At 45.9% G+C, this 17,695-nt stretch overlaps 1 protein-coding gene across 2 annotated transcripts; it reads left to right on the forward strand.

Annotated features, from left to right (window-relative positions):
• Positions 1 to 6,537: 6,537 nt before the first annotated feature.
• On the forward strand, positions 6,538 to 10,880 carry MCHR1 (melanin concentrating hormone receptor 1). 2 transcript variants are annotated; one of them, XM_083412605.1, is made up of 2 exons: positions 6,538 to 7,135; positions 9,312 to 10,880. In XM_083412605.1, the coding sequence occupies exons 1-2, from the start codon at positions 7,051 to 7,053 to the stop codon at positions 10,307 to 10,309; spliced, it is 1,083 nt and encodes a 360-aa protein (XP_083268731.1). In that variant the 5' UTR covers positions 6,538 to 7,050; the 3' UTR covers positions 10,310 to 10,880. The 2 variants fall into 2 exon arrangements, with proteins under 2 accessions (XP_083268731.1, XP_083268732.1); XM_083412606.1 differs by having other exon boundaries at positions 7,082 to 7,135; positions 9,322 to 10,880.
• Positions 10,881 to 17,695: the final 6,815 nt, after the last annotated feature.

Here is a 17,695-nt window from a genome sequence, read left to right on the forward strand (position 1 = left end):
CCATGCATCATTTATACTGAATATATGGAAGGGGTCATATTTAGAAGTAATTAATTGTAGAGTTGGAAGGGACCCTGAGGGTCAAATGGTCCAACCCTTTGCAATGCAGGGATCACCGCTAAAGGACTCCTGACATTTTTGAGAAGGTGTCAGGTGACTTGTGTGCCAGTGCAGTTCTCCCTTAGGGCAGAAGTGTCCAGTGACATTCAGAGCAGTTGGGTGGGTCAGCCCTACACTAAATAATGAGATCTGTGGGTACCAGCTCACAAAGCTCTGCCACTGCAACTGGGATAGCTCGAGTTTGTAGAGCATGAGATTTCTTAGAATCATAGAATCATAGAGTTGGAAGAGACCACAAGGGCCATCGAGTCCAACCCCCTGCCAAGCAGGAACCACCATCAGAGCACTCCTGACATATGGTTGTCAAGCCTCTGCTTAAAGACCTCCAAAGAAGGAGACTCCACCACACTCCTTGGCAGCAAATTCCACTGTCGAACAGCTCTTACTGTCAGGAAGTTCTTCCTAATGTTTAGGTGGAATCTTCTTTCTTGTAGTTTGGATCCATTGCTCCGTGTCCGCTTCTCTGGAGCAGCAGAAAACAACCATTCTCCCTCCTCTATGTGACATCCTTTTATATTTTTGAACATGGCTATCATATCACCCCTTAACCTCCTCTTCTCCAGGCTAAACATGCCCAGCTCCCTTAGCCGTTCCTCATAAGGCATTGTTTCCAGGCCTTTGACCATTTTGGTTGCCCTCCTCTGGACACGTTCCAGTTTGTCAGTGTCCTTCTTGAACTGTGGTGCCCAGAACTGGACACAGTACTCCAGGTGAGGTCTGACCAGAGCAGAATACAGTGGCACTATTACTTCCCTTGATCTAGATGCGATACTCCTATTGATGCAGCCCAGAATTGCATTGGCTTTTTTAGCTGCCGCGTCACACTGTTGGCTCATGTCAAGTTTGTGGTCAACCAAGACTCCTAGATCCTTTTCACATGTACTGCTCTCAAGCCAGGTGTCACCCATTCTTAATCTCAGGGTCATGGGTTCAAGCCCCATCTTGGGCAAAAGATTCCTGCATTGCAGAGGATTGGACTAGATGACCCTCGTGGTCCCTTCCAACTCTTGTGATTCTATCTCTTTTATAGACTTTACACACTGTTGCTTCTGAAATCCTATTGAAATGGAGTCTTTATAACACCTTTGATGGATGGCTCCCTGGAGTTTCAAACTCTGGAGCATACTAAATTGATACATAATATTTAAGGCCCCTCTATTTCCTTTGCATTGATCTAAACACATTTGCTGAAGGATAGTGAAAGAGTTTGCCACTAATTGGCTGCTCTGTCTGCCTTCCCTGGTTGAAAAGGTGAGCTAGAGTCCTCCGTTAAAAAGCAGCAGTGTTACATAAAGCACAGGATGCTTGCTCCTAGCTGCCTCGTTAGGAATCCTAGGAGGAATGCTGATCCCACTGGAACTGCTTCTGTCCCCAAAAGAGGCCTTGGGAGGTGCCACGGCTTAGTGACAAGAGCATAGCCTTTAGCTTTTGCGTGCAGATGCTCACCAATCCAATTTAAAAAGTCCAGGTGGACTGCAAAAAGCCTCTTAACTGGGACGTAGCAAAGCTGCCAATCCAAACAGTACCAATGTCCCAGTAGCCTGATCTAGCATAGGACAGTTTTTGTGTTTTTATATGTTCTTCAAATTACCCCTGGACTGGAAATTAATGGCATTGGAGAACAACCCCCCCTTCCTTACATTTCTTCAAATGTAGAAAGCAGAATTGTGCTCCCTTGCTTGGGATGTATTCTCCATCTTGGTTGCTATAAAGATAAAGGACCCCTGACAGTTAAGTCCAGTCGTGAACGACTCTGGGGTTGTGGTGCTCATCTCGCTTTACTGGCCGAGGGAGCTGACGTTTGTCCACAGACAGTTTTTCCAGTTAATGTGGCCAGCATGACTAAGCTGCTTTCTTGGGTGAAACCAGAGCAGCACACAGAAATGCCGTTTACCTTCCCGCCGGAGCGGTACCTATTTATCTACTTGCACTTTGATGTGCTTTTGAACTGCTAGGTTGGCAGGAGCTGGGACTGAGCAACGGGAGCTCACCCCGTCACAGGGATTCGAACTGCCGACCTTCTGATCAGCAAGCCCTAGGCTCTGTGGTTTAGACCACAGTGAGTTCCATATAATAAACCAACCCAGCCTTCTACGGGTGGGTGGATTATACCTGGGCAGTGTCTCTTCCAGGTTTTATCTTGTCTTTTGCCTTCTATTTGTTTAATAATCTGCATCCTTTTCATTTCCCAAAGGCAAAACCAAAGTGGTCAGCACCATGGTGGCTTGTACCCTTTGGGACTGTTAGGGCTGGTGGCAAGGAAGCCAACACTAGGCACCACAGAAGCCAATGACAGGCAGGGCCAACTCATTCTAGTTATGCCCCCATCCTCATCCCTGCTTGGTTCTACAAGGGCAACACTAAGACTAAGGAGGGGGGCGCTGACAGCAAAGGTCGCCCACTAGACCAGCTGTCAGTAGACAGGCAGGTGGGGGCTGCCTGAGGGCAGATTGAGGTTGGTAGGGCACTGCCCCATTTCCCTTATGGACCAGCCTCCACTGGGGTGGCAGGCTAAAATCAATTTGTAAACAATCATGCAAGTAACTTAAATTACAAAGCCAGAGCCATGCGTGCTCACACACACAGCATGCATTAAAAAATCCAATTTCATAGCAGCAACAAACAGAGCAGATAAATTGCTTCATTAAAAATATGTTGAGACCACTTTTCAAGGTAAAAAAAAAACCCTCCTGGGGCAGCTGTAACCTAAAAAAGCAGCAACTTATAAAACGCAGTTACAGTAGTGTGACATGCTGTGGGCAGATTTCCTGCGTTGCAGGGGGGTTGGACTAGATGACCCTCAGGTTCCCTCTCAACTACACTGTACAAATGAGGCCAGAGATAAGACTTCCAACATCCCGCTTTAGAGCAGCTGGCTGGTTTTCAGTGGCTGTACTTTGAAGCCCTGAATTAGGAGTGGAGAACCTTTGGCCTTCCACATGCAGCTGAATTGCATCCTTGGTCCTGGTTGCTGAGCTGTTGGGAGTGGCAGCTCAGCCACATCTGGAGGACCAAATGTTCCCCATCCCTGCACTAAAGGGAGAGAGAGAAGGAAAGAAATAAAAGTCTGCCTGGGGAAACAGACTCGGGAACATGTAATGGAAATATTGATAAAGCCTAATTGCTTTCCTCCTTTGTCAAGAAACTAAATTAACCAGGACTTGAGTTGCTTTGTAATTTTGCAAGCGAATAGAGAGGGAGAATCTGTTTTCCCTCTTCCCTTTTCCATCCATATGTTAATTCTAATGGTAGAAATTCCTGTGGAGAGGGGTATTCTCTGAAGAACAAAATAAACCAACTCTTAAAGATTTGAAGGGCAAAGAAGGGTCTGTGCTTTTGAAACAGCCTCTTCTTATTTTAAAAAGCACCTCGGGAGGCTTGCAGACAAGGAAATGTCTTAAGATGAAAGGAGTCATTGGGGGCCAGTGCTTGCTTTCTCCCCCCTCCCTGCATTATCTGACTGTTTTGTTTTTCCTTCAACTGGTATCAAGATAATTATCAAGCATTTTGTTTAATATGGAAAGCAGTATTTGTTGCTTTCTGGACTCAGGAGTGAATGCATTTAACAAGAAAGCCTTTGCAAATACACGATGCAACAGAGTATTAGGGAAGGGGAATTGAAATGCTGAGATGTTGAACTTCAACAGTTGCTATTGCTGCTGTACATATTTTAAAAAATTTCCTTTCGTCTAGATTGTGTCGAATGAATTTGTGTGTGTGTTGCTTGCTACCTTGTGAACCGCCATTTAGACTGCTGTTTTAAATAACAGAATGGGATATTTTGTTTTTATGTCTTACTTTTTGTATATAGATAAGCTGCCTTGGGAGGGTTTCATACATTTATTTATTTTTTGCCCTAAAAGTCTTTAAAATAAATTACAAACAGGCTTCCTCGTTGGCAAGAAATGGGAAACATTTCTAATTAAGAAACCAGCAGTCGGCATCTCAAAAGTTTGATACTGCAGTCATCACAAGAGCTAAGAGATTAGTTGGTGACTAGCGCTAATCAGCCATCTATCAATTGTTCCATTAGCTACTTGATGAAATTCAAGTACATTTTGGCCTGAGCAAAGCTCAATATAGATGGGCACTTAGAGACGACTGAAGATAGTGCTTGTCTTTGGGGTGACAGAGCTTGCACTTGAATAAATAAAAACTGCCAACTCCCACCCTATCCTATACAAGGAAGCCCCATGGAGTTCAACAGAACTCTCCCCCAATTAATGTCCTTAAAGGTAAAGGGACCCCTGTCCATTAGGTCCAGTTGTGACCGACTCTGGGGTTGCGGCACTCATCTTGCTTTATTGGCTGAGGGAGCTGGCATACAGCTTCCGGTTCATGTGGCCAGCATGACTAAGCCACTTCTGGCGAACCAGAGCAGCGCACGGAAAGGCCGTTTACCTTCCTGCTGGAATGGTCTACTATTTATCTACTTGCACTTTGACATGCTTTCGAACTGCTAGGTTGACAGGAGCAGCGACTGAGCAACGGGAGCTCACCCCGTTGCGGGGATTCGAACCGCCGACCTTCTGATCGGCAAGCACTAGACTCTGTGGTTTAACCCACAGCGCCACCCGTGTCCCAATAATTAATGTCCTTAGCAGGGATCAATACATTTTCCTGAGCCCATGGGCACATTTGGAAACCAGCAGCATCACATAGCAACAAAGGAAACTTCTTTACACTGAGTCAAGTCATGGGTTGGTCTAGCTCAGCATTGACTGGCAGCAAGTTCTCCAGGATTTCAGGAAAGGAGCTTCTCTCCCAGCTCTACCTGGAGATGGTGGGGATTGAACCTGGGACCTTCAGCTTGCAAAACAGATGCTCTGCCACTTAGCTGCAGCCCCTTCTCCAACACACAACATACAGCAACCAGCCACACTCCTGAGCCTTCTTTCAAGCAGCGCAGGGGACCCTGCTGTGGGGTACAAGGGAAGGCCTCTCTGGGTCCATGCACCACCGGCAGGCATCCTGTTGGTGACCCCTGGTCTATGGGGCTGCAGCCTAGTTGTGTTTGAAGAATGGCAGGGAAGACTCCATATTTAATATAGTATCAAAGCCATGATTCTTCAACATCAACTTCGTTGGACTGGTCATGTTGTGTGGATACCTGATGATCGTCTTCCAAAGCAACTACTCTATTCCCAACTTAAAAATGGAAAGCGTAGTGCTGGTGCTCAACAAAAGAGGTTCAAAGACTCTCTCAAGGCAAATCTTTAAAAATGTAGTATGAACACCAACAATTGGGGAAACACTGGCCTGCGAGCGCTCCAGTTGGAGAGCAGCCTTTACCAAAGGTGTCGTTGGCTTTGAAGACACTTGAACTCAGGACGAAACATGCTAAGAGGAAGGCATGCTTTGCAAACCCTCACCATGATCAACTCCCACTCGGAAACCTATGTCCCTACTGTGGAAGAGTGTGTGGATCCAGAATTGGCCTCCACAGCCACTTACGGATTCACTGTTAAAACCATGTTCATGGAAGACGATCTTACTCGGCTATGAGTGATCGCCAAAGAATAAGTAATATGGTTGCACGCCACCCAAACCTCCGAATGGTGCAAGATTCCAGGAGTTGAAGGTTTGTGTTTCCTTTGGAATGAGGGGTAGCGGAGACTGTGGTGTCTTCGTGATATATGGTTTATTTAAACATATGTACAACCTGAGCCTACGAAGGGTCTTGCTTCTCCCATAGCCACAGCCTTGGATGTGAGCAGAAATCAGGCATGTCTGTCCATCACAGGCTTCAGCCTGCTTCTTCCCCTAGCTTCTAGCTTGCGCACACACATCTCTAACCTTTGTCTTTCTAGCTACCAGTGAGTTGAGGGAGGGGTCACCCCTGTGTCTTCTGCCACCGAGCCTCGTCCTTTGTTAGCTTAATGGCCCATTACCTCACCAGGAAGAGTGATTTTTCTCTCTCAAACCAGCCAACTAGAAAATTTAAGCCATGTTTGCTTCATGCTTAAATGGAGATTTCCAATGGCATTGCACATGTGCAGATAATCATGCATGCACAGATGAGAGCTTCATGAATAGGTGTTCCGGAGGCTAGAATAATAGAATTGTAGGGCCGGAAGGGATCTCCAAGGGTAATCTAGTCCAACCCCCTGCAATGCAGAAATCGCAGCTAAGGAATCCCTGGCAGATGACCATCCAGCCTCTCTTTAAAAACCACCACGCTCCAAGGCAGTCTGCTCCACTGTCAAACAGCTCTCGCGGTCAGAAGGTTCTTCCTAACATTTCATCGGAATCTCCTTCATTGTTATTTGAAGTCATTGGTTCAGGTCCTCCCCTCTGGAGCAGCAGAAAACAAGCTTGCTCCAGCTTCCATGAGACAGCCCTTCAGATATCTAAAGATGCCTATTTTATCACCTCTCAGTCTTCTCCAGGCGAAAACATGCTCATCTCTCTCAACCATTCCTCATAAGGCTTGGTTTCCAAACCTAGTTGCAAGGGTAGGAAACCAAGAAAAAGCCATACAGGTTGGTCGAAGACATCTCCCCACTTCCCTGATGCCAACGTCACTATGTAAATATAGCTTTAAATGCCATAGGAGAGGGAATGAACCTGAAAATCTCTCCTATTTCCAGGATCCCCCTTTTCGTCTGCATGCTGCAAAGCTGTTGCAGTGACGATATTCTAGACTCTGTTTCTTTCTACTCCGGTGTCAGTTTTGTCCTGAGGGTGGAGCAGAGAGCAAGTAAAGTCTGGTTTCGCCACCGCTCCCTGCCTTTGCAGTCGCTTTAGAGCATCCACTCCGCAAGGGAAACTGCTGCTTCCAGCTGCACAAAAAGAATCGCTTGGAGAATGTTGGTTTTACAGGCTCTCCTGGGGATCCGGCCTCCCTCCTGTCATTCTTCCGTATGAAACAGCAATGAAAGCATGGCATCTTCCGACCGCTGATGGGATCCCGTTTCCCTTCCCTGAAGGATGGATTTCCACGTGAATCACACCGTGAGCATGAATGACAGCACTCCAAATATCTCCAAGATAGGACAAAACTTTTCCCACAACGGTAAGTCAGGGGAGGGAGCCGTAGCATTTTGAGACAAAAGGAAGGGATTCTTTTCGATGGGAACTTTATATGGATTCTCATCTGAATCTCTTTCCATGTCAGACCCACCAACATCTGTGTGCATTAGATTTATTGCAAAAGGAATTGGGGCAGGTGATAGCTGCACATTAAACATTATGTGTGTCTATGTGCAGGAACTAGTGTATGCATTTATATAGGCAGCCGCAGCTCTGGAACTGTGTGGCATAGGAACATGTAGAGTTAGGTGTGCAAAGCTCTTTTAATTTGGAGGCTTCTGCATGCATTTCTACCACTGTTATGGTCTGATATGCCCACGAGAAATGCTCTTTCTCCCGCTGTAACAAACATAAATGGTGCTGTTTTCTTTCAAATGCTTTGGTAAATATGAGGCAAGGAGGATGTGCTATGTGTCTATTCCGAAGCCTTTTCCATGGAAAAAGCACATATAGACCCTTCTGAGTCCTTCTGGTGCTTCTCTCCAGTCACATTTTCCAAGATTAGTGTAACTGCAAATGAGTGCAGTGGGCTCGGTGCAAACCAGACATATCCAAAGAAAAGCTCAATAGAGGAGGCAGGTGATATTAGCAAGGGTGGGGAACCTGTAGCCCTCCAGATGTGGCCAGGATATCACCCCCATCCTCCCTGTCTGTGCTGGCTGGGGCTGATGGACATCAGAGTCAGAAAAACATCTGGAGAGCTAATGGGACATTGGATACTTTTTCATTCTATTGACCAAAAATAAGAAATTCCCTGCAATAAGGTGCTTATCAACTTTTGAAAACATTGTTTTGCTGGGAGCGTGTTGTAAACCAGGGATGGAGAACCTGTAGTCCTTCACATGTCATTGGACTCCAGTTCCCATCAGCCCCAAACAGTATGGCTGATAGTATGGCTGAGGACAGAAGTTGGAGTCCAGGACATCCACCCCTCCATCCCTGCAATAGTCCTTAATTCATAGAGGGGACAAGGCAGAATGAAGCTAGAGGATAACACTTTGTGCATCTGACCAAGTGGACCCCAGTCCACAAGAAAATGTATGTCATAAGCTGTTTGATACCACAAGAGCATCTCCCTTTGTATCAACCACCTTGAGCCCTGAGATCAGCAGGGGAGGCCCTATTGGTGGGGCTGCCACTGTGGGCGGGGTATGTGTGCCCAGGTGTTGCTGACCCCTGACATTCCATTTGTGGAATGCCCTCCCAGGTGAGGTGCACCTGTCTCTCTCATTAACAGCTTTCAGTTGTAATTTTGAAACATCCCTGTTCACTCAGACATTCTATGGTCTGAAAGATGCTGTTCTGGACAACCTTGACATTGTTTTGAAGGAAAAGGTTGATTATCAATAATAATCCACAGAGAGGACATGGTGAACTTCATGAAGAATTTGTAGGAATTCCCGAAGGTGCCCAGGGTGGACATGGTCTTATAATCCTCTTCAACAACTGAAATGTCCTCTGTGCACCAGATAAGCTCAAAATAAACCTAAAATAAGATTGTGATGTAAGCTGACACCCGTTGCTTGAAACACTATCTATTAAATACTGTTAAAGTTAAGTACTTGGGTATTACTATGACAAATATGAACAGTACATTGGTCCAAAATAATTATGTCAAAACATGGGCTGAAATTTAAAAAGATATGTCAAGATGGGACAAGTTAAAATTGTCATTGCTGGACAAAATTTCCGTAATAAAAATGAATGTTCTGCCTAAAAAAAAGAGAGAGGAATAGGTTGGTTATCATTATTTTAAAAAGGTTTTCACTGTCTCTAGAAGCATGCAGCTGTATTGTTTTATTATTGACACGCTTGCCATTCTGGGCTCCTTTGGGAAGAAGGGTGGGATATAAAATTATTAAATAATGCTACAATGTAAGTAGAGACTGCTGGATCAAGCCAATGGCCCATCTTGAACAGCAGCCTGTTGTCCCAGTGGCTAACCAAGGACTTGTGGGCAATGGGCAAACAGGACCTGAGTGCACCAGCCCTCTCCTCGCTTGTGCTTCCCCAGCAACTGGTAGTCAGCCTCTGACAGTGAAGGGTAGAGCACAGCCACCCTAGCCTCCATTGATAGCCTTATCCTTTGTGGACAGCCATGTGAGCACCATATGAAGTTATTCTGTCTTTCCTCTCCTTCCCCGCTCCCCCGTTGGAAGGCGACCTCAGCCCTGCAAGCTACTCTACCTTCATCATGCCCACCCTGTTTGGCATCATCTGCCTGTTGGGCATCATCGGCAACAGCATGGTGATCTGCGCCGTCTTCAAGAAACCCAGCCCCACCAGCAGCGTCCCGGACATCTTCATCATCAACCTGTCCATGGTGGACTTGCTCTTCCTTCTGGGCATGCCGTTCCTCATCCACCAGCTGCTGGGCAACGGCGCTTGGCACTTTGGAGAAACCATGTGCACCATCATCACCGCCTTGGACGCCAACAGCCAGTTCACCAGCACCTACATCCTCACCGCCATGTCCATCGACCGCTACCTGGCCACGGTCTACCCCTTCACTTCCACACGCTTCCGGAAGCCCCCCATAGCCATCTCGGCCATCTGTATCCTTTGGGCTCTTTCCTTCCTCAGCATCACTCCCGTGTGGATGTACGCAAGGCTCATTCCCTTGGGCGGAGGCTTGCTGGGCTGTGGGATCTGCCTGCCGGACCCTCAGCGGGACGTCTACTGGTACACCCTGTACCAGTTCTTCCTGGCTTTTGCCATCCCTTTCGCCCTCATCACCGTGGCCTACAGAAGGATCCTGCTGAGGATGGCAAGCTCCTCGCAAGCCCTGACCGGGCAGAGGTGCACCAGGCTCCGTACCAAGAAGGTGACTCGGGTAGCCATCGCCATCTGCCTGGCCTTCTTTGTCTGCTGGGCCCCTTTCCACGTCCTGCAGTTGGTCCAGCTGGCCGTGCCCCAGCCCACCCTCGCTTTCTACTATGCCTACAATGTGGCCATCAGCCTGGGCTACGCCAACAGCTGCCTGAACCCTTTCATCTACATCTTGCTCGGGCAGAACTTCCGCAGGCGCCTTGTCATCTCCGTCCGGCCTGCCGATGCCGGGGAGGAGGTGACCCAGAACCAGGTCAAAAGCGCACGGGGACAGCCCAGCGAGTCTGGGCAGCCTCTGCTGCATTTGGTCTCTGTTTCAGCCAGGTAGGGATGAGAATATTACGGCCTTGTTCCCATTCTTAGACCAGTTAGCTGCAGGGACTGGTGATAGTCCGCTGATAGAAAGAAGAGAGGAACATTCACCTTATGCATCTAGCTCAGTACAGTCTGCAGCAGGAGTAGGCAACATGGCGCTCTCCAAATGTTGTTGGACTGCAACTCTCATCAGCCACAGCAAGGAGCTGACAAGGATCAGGGTTTTCATTCACTCATTTGGTTGGTTGGTTTCATTGCATTTGTATACCTGAAGGAGCGTGTCCACCTCCATCGTTCAGCCCGGACACTGAGGTGCAGCTCCAAGAGCCTTCTAGTGGTTCTCTCATTGCGAGAAGTGAGGTTCCAGGGAACCAGGCAGAAGGCCTTCTCAGTAGTGGAACACCCTCCCATCAGATGTCAAGGAAATAAACAGCTACCTGACTTTTAGAAGACATCTGCTTGATGTTTTGCTGTGGTTTTATAATTTGTTGGAAGCTGACCAGAGTGGTTGGGGCAGCCCAATCAGATGGGTGGCATTTATTATTATTATTATTATTATTATTATTATTATTATTATCATCATCATCCTTGAGGTGGTGTACATGGTTCTCCCCACTCTGAATTTAATCCTCACAACAACCCTGTGAGGTTGGTTAGACCGAGAGGCACTGACTGGCTCACCGTCACCCAGTTAGCTTTATGGCTGAGTGGGGATTTGAACCCTGGTCTCCCATGTTTGCCAACATCTGGAAGGTACTACATTTCCTAGGCCTGGTCATCACAGACTAGAAGTAGCTCTTCGGCATTTCAGACGTTCCCAGCCCTTTCTGGCGATACCAAAGATTGAATCTGGTAAGATGCAGTTCTTCCCCTGAACAGTGGCTTCCTACAGTGGTGGAATTCAAACCCACATCCTCAAAGAGATGGTGTTCTCCTGTGCCCTCCCAAAGCTTTTGGCTTGAGTGCCATGAGCTACATCCTTTGTAGGTTGACCTTAGTTCCATATGGTCATCTGGAATTACATGGCCAGAGTTTGAACAAAGTCTGATGAGCAGGAAGACAAAACAAAATGAACAACCAAAGAAACCTGGATGGGAAGCAGACACTTTAATGATAGATGCCTATCATCTACGGTTCTGCAAGGCGAGAAAGGGATTAGAAAGCTATTGGACAACATAGATTTGCTTCTGTTTTATTTATTTATTTATTGTAGGATTTCTTAGCCACCATAAGGTGCCAGGGTGGGTTACAATAACACCACCATACAACATACACACCAAATCTATACTTTTGATCTGTGTGGAATTGGGATCAGAGCCAGCGCTACCATAAGGTAAAGTGAGGTAGCTGCCTCAGACAGCAGATTCTGAGGAGTGAAGGGAGAGGAGTGTGGGAGGAACAATCTCTGTGTGTCTTATAGTGTGCTCCAGCCGCACGAACCCCTAACCTAGCTTTCTGCCCTCTGATGTGGAGGTGGCATCTGATGTAGATTCCATCTGTGCTATAGATCTAAAGCAGCATATACCACTTTAAACAGTCATGGCTTTCCCCCAAAGAATTCTGGGAACTGTAGTTTGTTAAAGGTGCTGAGCAGGGCCAAGGCCATCGGAGGGGAGGGGAGGCGCCCCAGGAGAAGGGGAGGTGGTTGGGCTATTGGGCATCTTACCTGTTCTTTCACACAGTGGAGGAGGAGGCTGGGGCAGCTTGGAACTGTCAATTTGGTGGGCAAAGTGGTCTGGGTCTCTTAGAGTTGGTGCCTATGCTCAGCAGCTCTCCAGGGTTTCAAGTAGGGGCTGAAATTAGAGTGAAACCACTGGGATGAACCTAAGTTAGGCTTGGCATGCCCATTAATTTGAACAGGTCTACTAGGATTGGCTGGACGTGGGTGGCGCTGTGGTCTAAACCACAGAGCCTAGGGCTTGCTGATCAGAAGGTCGGCGGTTCGAATCCCTGCAACAGGGTGAGCTCCTGTTGCTCAGTCCCTGCTCCTGCCAACCTAGCAGTTCGAAAGCACGCCAGAGTACAAGTAGATAAATAGGTACCACTCCAGCGGGAAGGAAGACGACATTTCCATGCGCTGCTCTGGTTTCGCCAAAAGCGGTTTAGTCATGCTGGCCACATGACCCGGAAAAACTGTCTGCGGACAAACGTCGGCTCCCTCAGCCTGTAAAGTGAGAGTCGTCCATGACTGGACCTTACGGTTAAGGGTCCCTTTACCCTTTACCTTTACTAGGATTGGCCACAAGCCAGGGTTCTCTCCCAACCCAACCTGGAAATGCTAAGCCCTTCTTCCCTGTGAATAGATTCTATCACGGCTCACACAAGGCTGTTGAAAGTTTGTGACACTCCAACTTGTAAACTCTCTCTCTCTCTCTCTCAATTTGGCTAAATCTGAAAATCTCTCCTTTTTTTTCCAGTGGGTTGTGATGTGTGCCATTCATTAACAATGTATTTAGAGAACCCTGTTATATATTCTTTAACGCTAAGTATATGAGTTTACCTGTACTGGTGTTTTGACCAATTGAATGATGCAACTTGAACCTGCTACGCAACAATTTAATTTTGTTTGGTTTCGCTTCAGACTTGGCGTGATGTGCTGGAGGTATTTCAGCTCATTTGAACCGTGTCCTTGAAAAGTCTTGAATAAAGAGTATTCAGTGTGGATTGTGTGAGCAGCTTAAATTTCCAAGAATATAGGAACTTGCCATGTCTTTGGTTCTGAGCCAATGCATACATATTAATTTAAACCTTTTCTAGACAGATTGGGTTTATTTTAATCCACTGCCTACATAAAAGCATTCATTTAATTCCCACAGCACTCTCTGTGAAGGTTCTTTTTTTATTTTTTCAAGTGTTTTAAACTTTGGTTCTTTATTAAAAGATTGAAGGGAGCGGGGGAAGAAACACAAAACATCCTTGGTTCAGCGGATGGCAGGCTGCCGCAGAAATGTTTCTGGGATGAAATGCAGCAGCCTTTTTGATATCAGGGTTATTGTGAGAAGATCAGTGAAGCCAAAAGCATTTCTCATCTCTCCCTCCCTAGAAGGAATAGAAAAGTAAACAAATTGCAATGCATATTCTCTCTCTCTTTCTCTCTCCGTGTGTAAGCACCACAAGATAATAAAATAAAAATAAAATAATAAAAATAAATAATAATAATAATTTATTTATACCCTTGCCGATCTGACTGGGTCTCCCCAGCCACTCTGGGCGGTGTCCAACAAAAGATTAAAAATACATTAAAACATCAGTCATTAAAAACTTCCCTAAGCAGGGCTGCCTTCAGATGTCTTCTAAATGTCAGATGGTTGTTTATTTCCTTGACATCTGATAGGAGGGCGTTCCACAGGGCAGATGCCACTACCGAAAAGGCCCTCTGCCCGGTTCCCTGTAATCTCACTTCTCGCCTCAGCACTGGACCTCAGTGTCTGGGCTAAACGATGGGGGTGGAGACGCTCCTTCAGGTATACTGGGCCGAGGCCGTTTAGGGCTTTAAAGGTCAGCACCAACACTTTGAATTGTGCTCGGAAACAATACTGGGAGCCAATGTACCGTAGGTCTTTCAGGGCCGGTGTTATATGGTCCTGGAGGCCACTCCCACTCCCAGTCTAGCTGCCGCATTCTGGATTAGTTGTAGTTTCCGGGTCACCTTCAAAGGTAGCCCCACGTAGAGTGCGTTGCAGTAGTCCAAGCGGGAGATAAGTTTATAAGTTGTAGTAGAAATGGCAAACCTTTTTCAGAATGATGACCACATTCGTTTTTGGTCAAATTTCCAAAGGTCATATGCCCGAGGTGGAAAAAGTGGACAGAGCAATGAAGGTGAGGGGAAGGCGATGGGAAGAGAGGCATTGTGCTGTTCACCAGGCAATGGCTTCTTCCACCTCCAGTAGCCTTTCCCAGACCATGACAGGCAGAAGAGCAGTCAGAAGCAGCTGGGAAGAGAGAAGAAGAGTTCAGGGATATTTTTTTAAAAAATAATTTTATAAGTTGTGCATCTTTGCTTCTCAATTTGCACTGTGTTGTTTTATGCACTGTGACTTGCTGCTATTTTTTATCGATCATAGTTTAGAAATTATTTATTGTAATTGTTAATAGTGAATTTCTGTTTGTTATTTGCTGGTATTTATTTTTTCAGTGTGCTATTATATTCTCGTGGATTATCGAGCAGTACTTTATTTGACATAAGCTGTTTATTTTAAAGTTATGTGTGTTTTTTATTATGACCTTTTTGTATTGCATCCGATTGTTGTAAGGTGTGTGTGATCTTTGTTGTTTCTTCAGCTTGTAAAAGCCTAGGGTATAGTGATATTAAAAAGACGGTATACAAACTAAATTTGAAGTGAAACGAAATGAAGAGGAAATGAAATAAATGATGAGATGGAGAAAACTGAGTTCCACCTTGAGCAAATAGAAGGAAGGTGAGACATAAATGTGATCAATAAATAAATCTTTGTCAGTCCCTCAGCCAATTTACTGCCACAGGATCCCTCATCCCAGTCTTAGGCAGTTATACTGATCAGCTTCTCTTCCTACACACCAGATTGGAACCACTTAAGCATCCGATGTCCAGTCATGATGGCTGTTAAGTCTAAAGATCTTTGAGGAAAGACCTAGATGAGCTCATCCTGTCTGAACCCTGTTAAAACAGGCAAACCCAGATCTTCCATTGCCTGCAGAATTGTGAAAATCTCTTTGCAGACCTGACTGGAATAACAATCATTAAAAAAAATTCCTTTCACTTCCATATATACACGACGCAGCTGCTAAAAAACAAAACAAAAGCGCAAAAGGGCACTTTGAACATTTTCATTCTTGCAGCCTGCGATTAATTTTAGAGACACTTTCATTGAAAACTCCCAAAGCCAATGCTTTTCTTCAAATGCCACTGTGGTGAATTGAACGATTATACTTATCTGTGACATAATGGCCCTAACAACGCATGCGCATAGAACAAGCACCTACAATCACAAATGGGTAGGAAATCTAAATTCCTGCTAAGAAAAACACGAGGGAAGTTGGGACAAAATATATCACTAATAATCACACTAGTAATATATGGCAGTGATAACTGTCAAGAGAAACTGAAATTAACCACAACATCAATATACTGTATTGTGGATGGTCTTCTTTGCAGTCCACGATGGAAGTCTTTAGAAAATCACAGGAATTTTTTGGAGCCGCTATTGCAAACGCAAGCAGCTAGGTTTTATCATGGCCTGCCAACAGATCACAAATAATACCAGTCAGGGTTCATCCAGCTCTTGCTCCTGAAAATGAGCTCTGAGATCTCTGTGCTATTTCCATCATGTCTGGCGTACCTCTGCCTTTGCAAGCTGCGACGGACAATTTCTTTCACAGTCAACGGAATGCTAACCTTCATGAAACGCACAGAGATCAAGCATACAGCACCTGCAGTGCTAAACTCAATTGCAAAATATTTGACAGAATGCATCAGCCAAGCGATGAAACAGCTTTGAGGGATACAGAAGGACACCTGAGATCTGGGCAGTAAACGTTGGCATATCCAGGAATGTTATGTATGTGCCAACCAAGGTGTGGTCTCACATCTTGTCTTGCTGTGATGTTGAGGGAGCAATGCTTAAAAACTTGGGGGGGGGGAGTACCTCTGCCCCCAGGAGCTGGCACCCCTGTTTTTTTTTTGGGGGGGGGGTACATGTCAGTGGGGACGTGGGTGGCGCTGTGGGTTAAAACACAGAGCCTAGAACTTGCCGATCAGAAGGTCGGCGGTTTGAATCCCTGCGACGGGGTGAGCTCCCGATGCTCAGTCCATGCTCCTGCCAACCTAGCAGTTCGAAAGCATGTCAACGTGCAAGTAGATAAATAGGTACTGCTCCAGCGGGAAGGTAAACGGCGTTTCCATGCGCTGCTCTGGTTCGCCAGTCATGCTGGCCACAAGGAAGCTGTACGCCGGCTCCCTTGGCCAATAAAGTGAGATGAGCGCCGCAACCCCAGAGTCGGCCATGACTGGACCTACTCGTCAGGGGTCCCTTTACTTTACATGTCAGTGAGAGAGCCCCAGCAGAGATTTAGAACAACAAAACATGCAGCAAAGCAAAGCATGGAAATATAGGCTGTTAGACCTTTAAAATACCCTTTCTAAGTTTCTTCCAAAGCTACCTACTTCCCTTAGCAGAGAAAGAGACCACACCTTTAGTAAGTTTAAAATGCTTTACTTACAAACTCTTCAAAGGGTTAAAAACCTCCAAGGAAGGAGTCTACAACCTCCTGAGGGAGACGGTTCCACTGTTGAACAGCTTTTAGGAAGACAGTCTTTTATACCATGTTTCCTGCACACTGTTCCAGCATAGGATATGCACCAGAATTTTCTCCAGTCGGAACCCCTTTTACATCGTCTTTCTTGGTTATCCATCAGATAATACTGCGTATCAATGGCCACGAGCCACAATGGCTATGTCCTACTTCTGCTATGAAAGGCAATATGTCTCTGAATGCCAGTTGCTGGCAATCTGAGGCAGGTGGAGTGTTGTTGCATTCAGGGCTTCCTTGCAGGCTTCCCAGGGGTATCTGATTGGTCATTGTGAGTAATGGATGCTGGACTACATGGGCTATTGGTTCTTGTGACGCAAGAGAGCCAAAGTTTTGATCAACAGAGAATGTTTTCCCAACCTCTTATGTGTGCCAATGGCGCACCAATAGTATAAAAGCTCTGTTCCTTAGCTTGCCTATAAAAACTCTGAATCAAACTCCAATTTCCCCCAACAGATTTTCCAACAACAAAAAACTTAACAACTTCCACTTAGAAAATGACAACGAGCCGTTAAAAGCTATTGATTGATTCCTGACAGAATCTAGGGAGCTTTCTTCTCCTATCTTTCCATACAGCTTGTTCCAAAAACCGATTAAGCCTAAGTACTTGCTTGCAGTCCAGTGTGGTGCTGTTGACTTGCCCGTGAAAAATAAATTGGCTTAAATCCAGGTACGCCAGTTTAAATGGCTTATAGAGGAAAGGGCAGATAATGCCAGTGCTAAGACCATTAGCCCATTATAACAACCCTAATCCTCTGCCCTAACAAGCAAACGGAACAGCCGTTTCATTATAGACTTCTTGTCACTGGGTTTGCAGAAATGGGAGAAAATATGACAGTGGTTGAACAGGCATGTACAGGCAGAGGGGTCTTTTGCACCTGTCAATGGAACTGCAAGATTGACACCCTGCAAAAAGTAGAGGGACAGATTAAAAGTTGTGAAATGTTAGGCCATAAGGCCATGAAATTAAGGGGTGGCAGTGAGTCTGTGACATTTCTATAATCAGCTGGTGATCTATTTTCATCTTACCACGGCTGTAGTCTGCTTTGATGTCATGAAATTGTTTTGTTTTTTTAATAAGTTTTTATTGTTAAAATAGTTCATCATTAAT

This window comes from Podarcis tiliguerta, assembly GCF_965153285.1.
Source record: "Podarcis tiliguerta genome assembly, chromosome: 14".
NCBI lineage: Eukaryota > Metazoa > Chordata > Lepidosauria > Squamata > Lacertidae > Podarcis > Podarcis tiliguerta.

What these genes read in the sequence shown, in the direction of transcription:
- MCHR1 (XM_083412605.1), top strand. Translation starts at nt 7,051, where the DNA reads ATGGATTTCCACGTGAATCACACCGTGAGCATGAATGACAGCACTCCA. An exon ending in ACAAAACTTTTCCCACAACG is followed by an intron (nt 7,136 to 9,311) that starts GTAAGTCAGGGG and finishes CCCCGTTGGAAG; the next exon opens with GCGACCTCAGCCCTGCAAGC.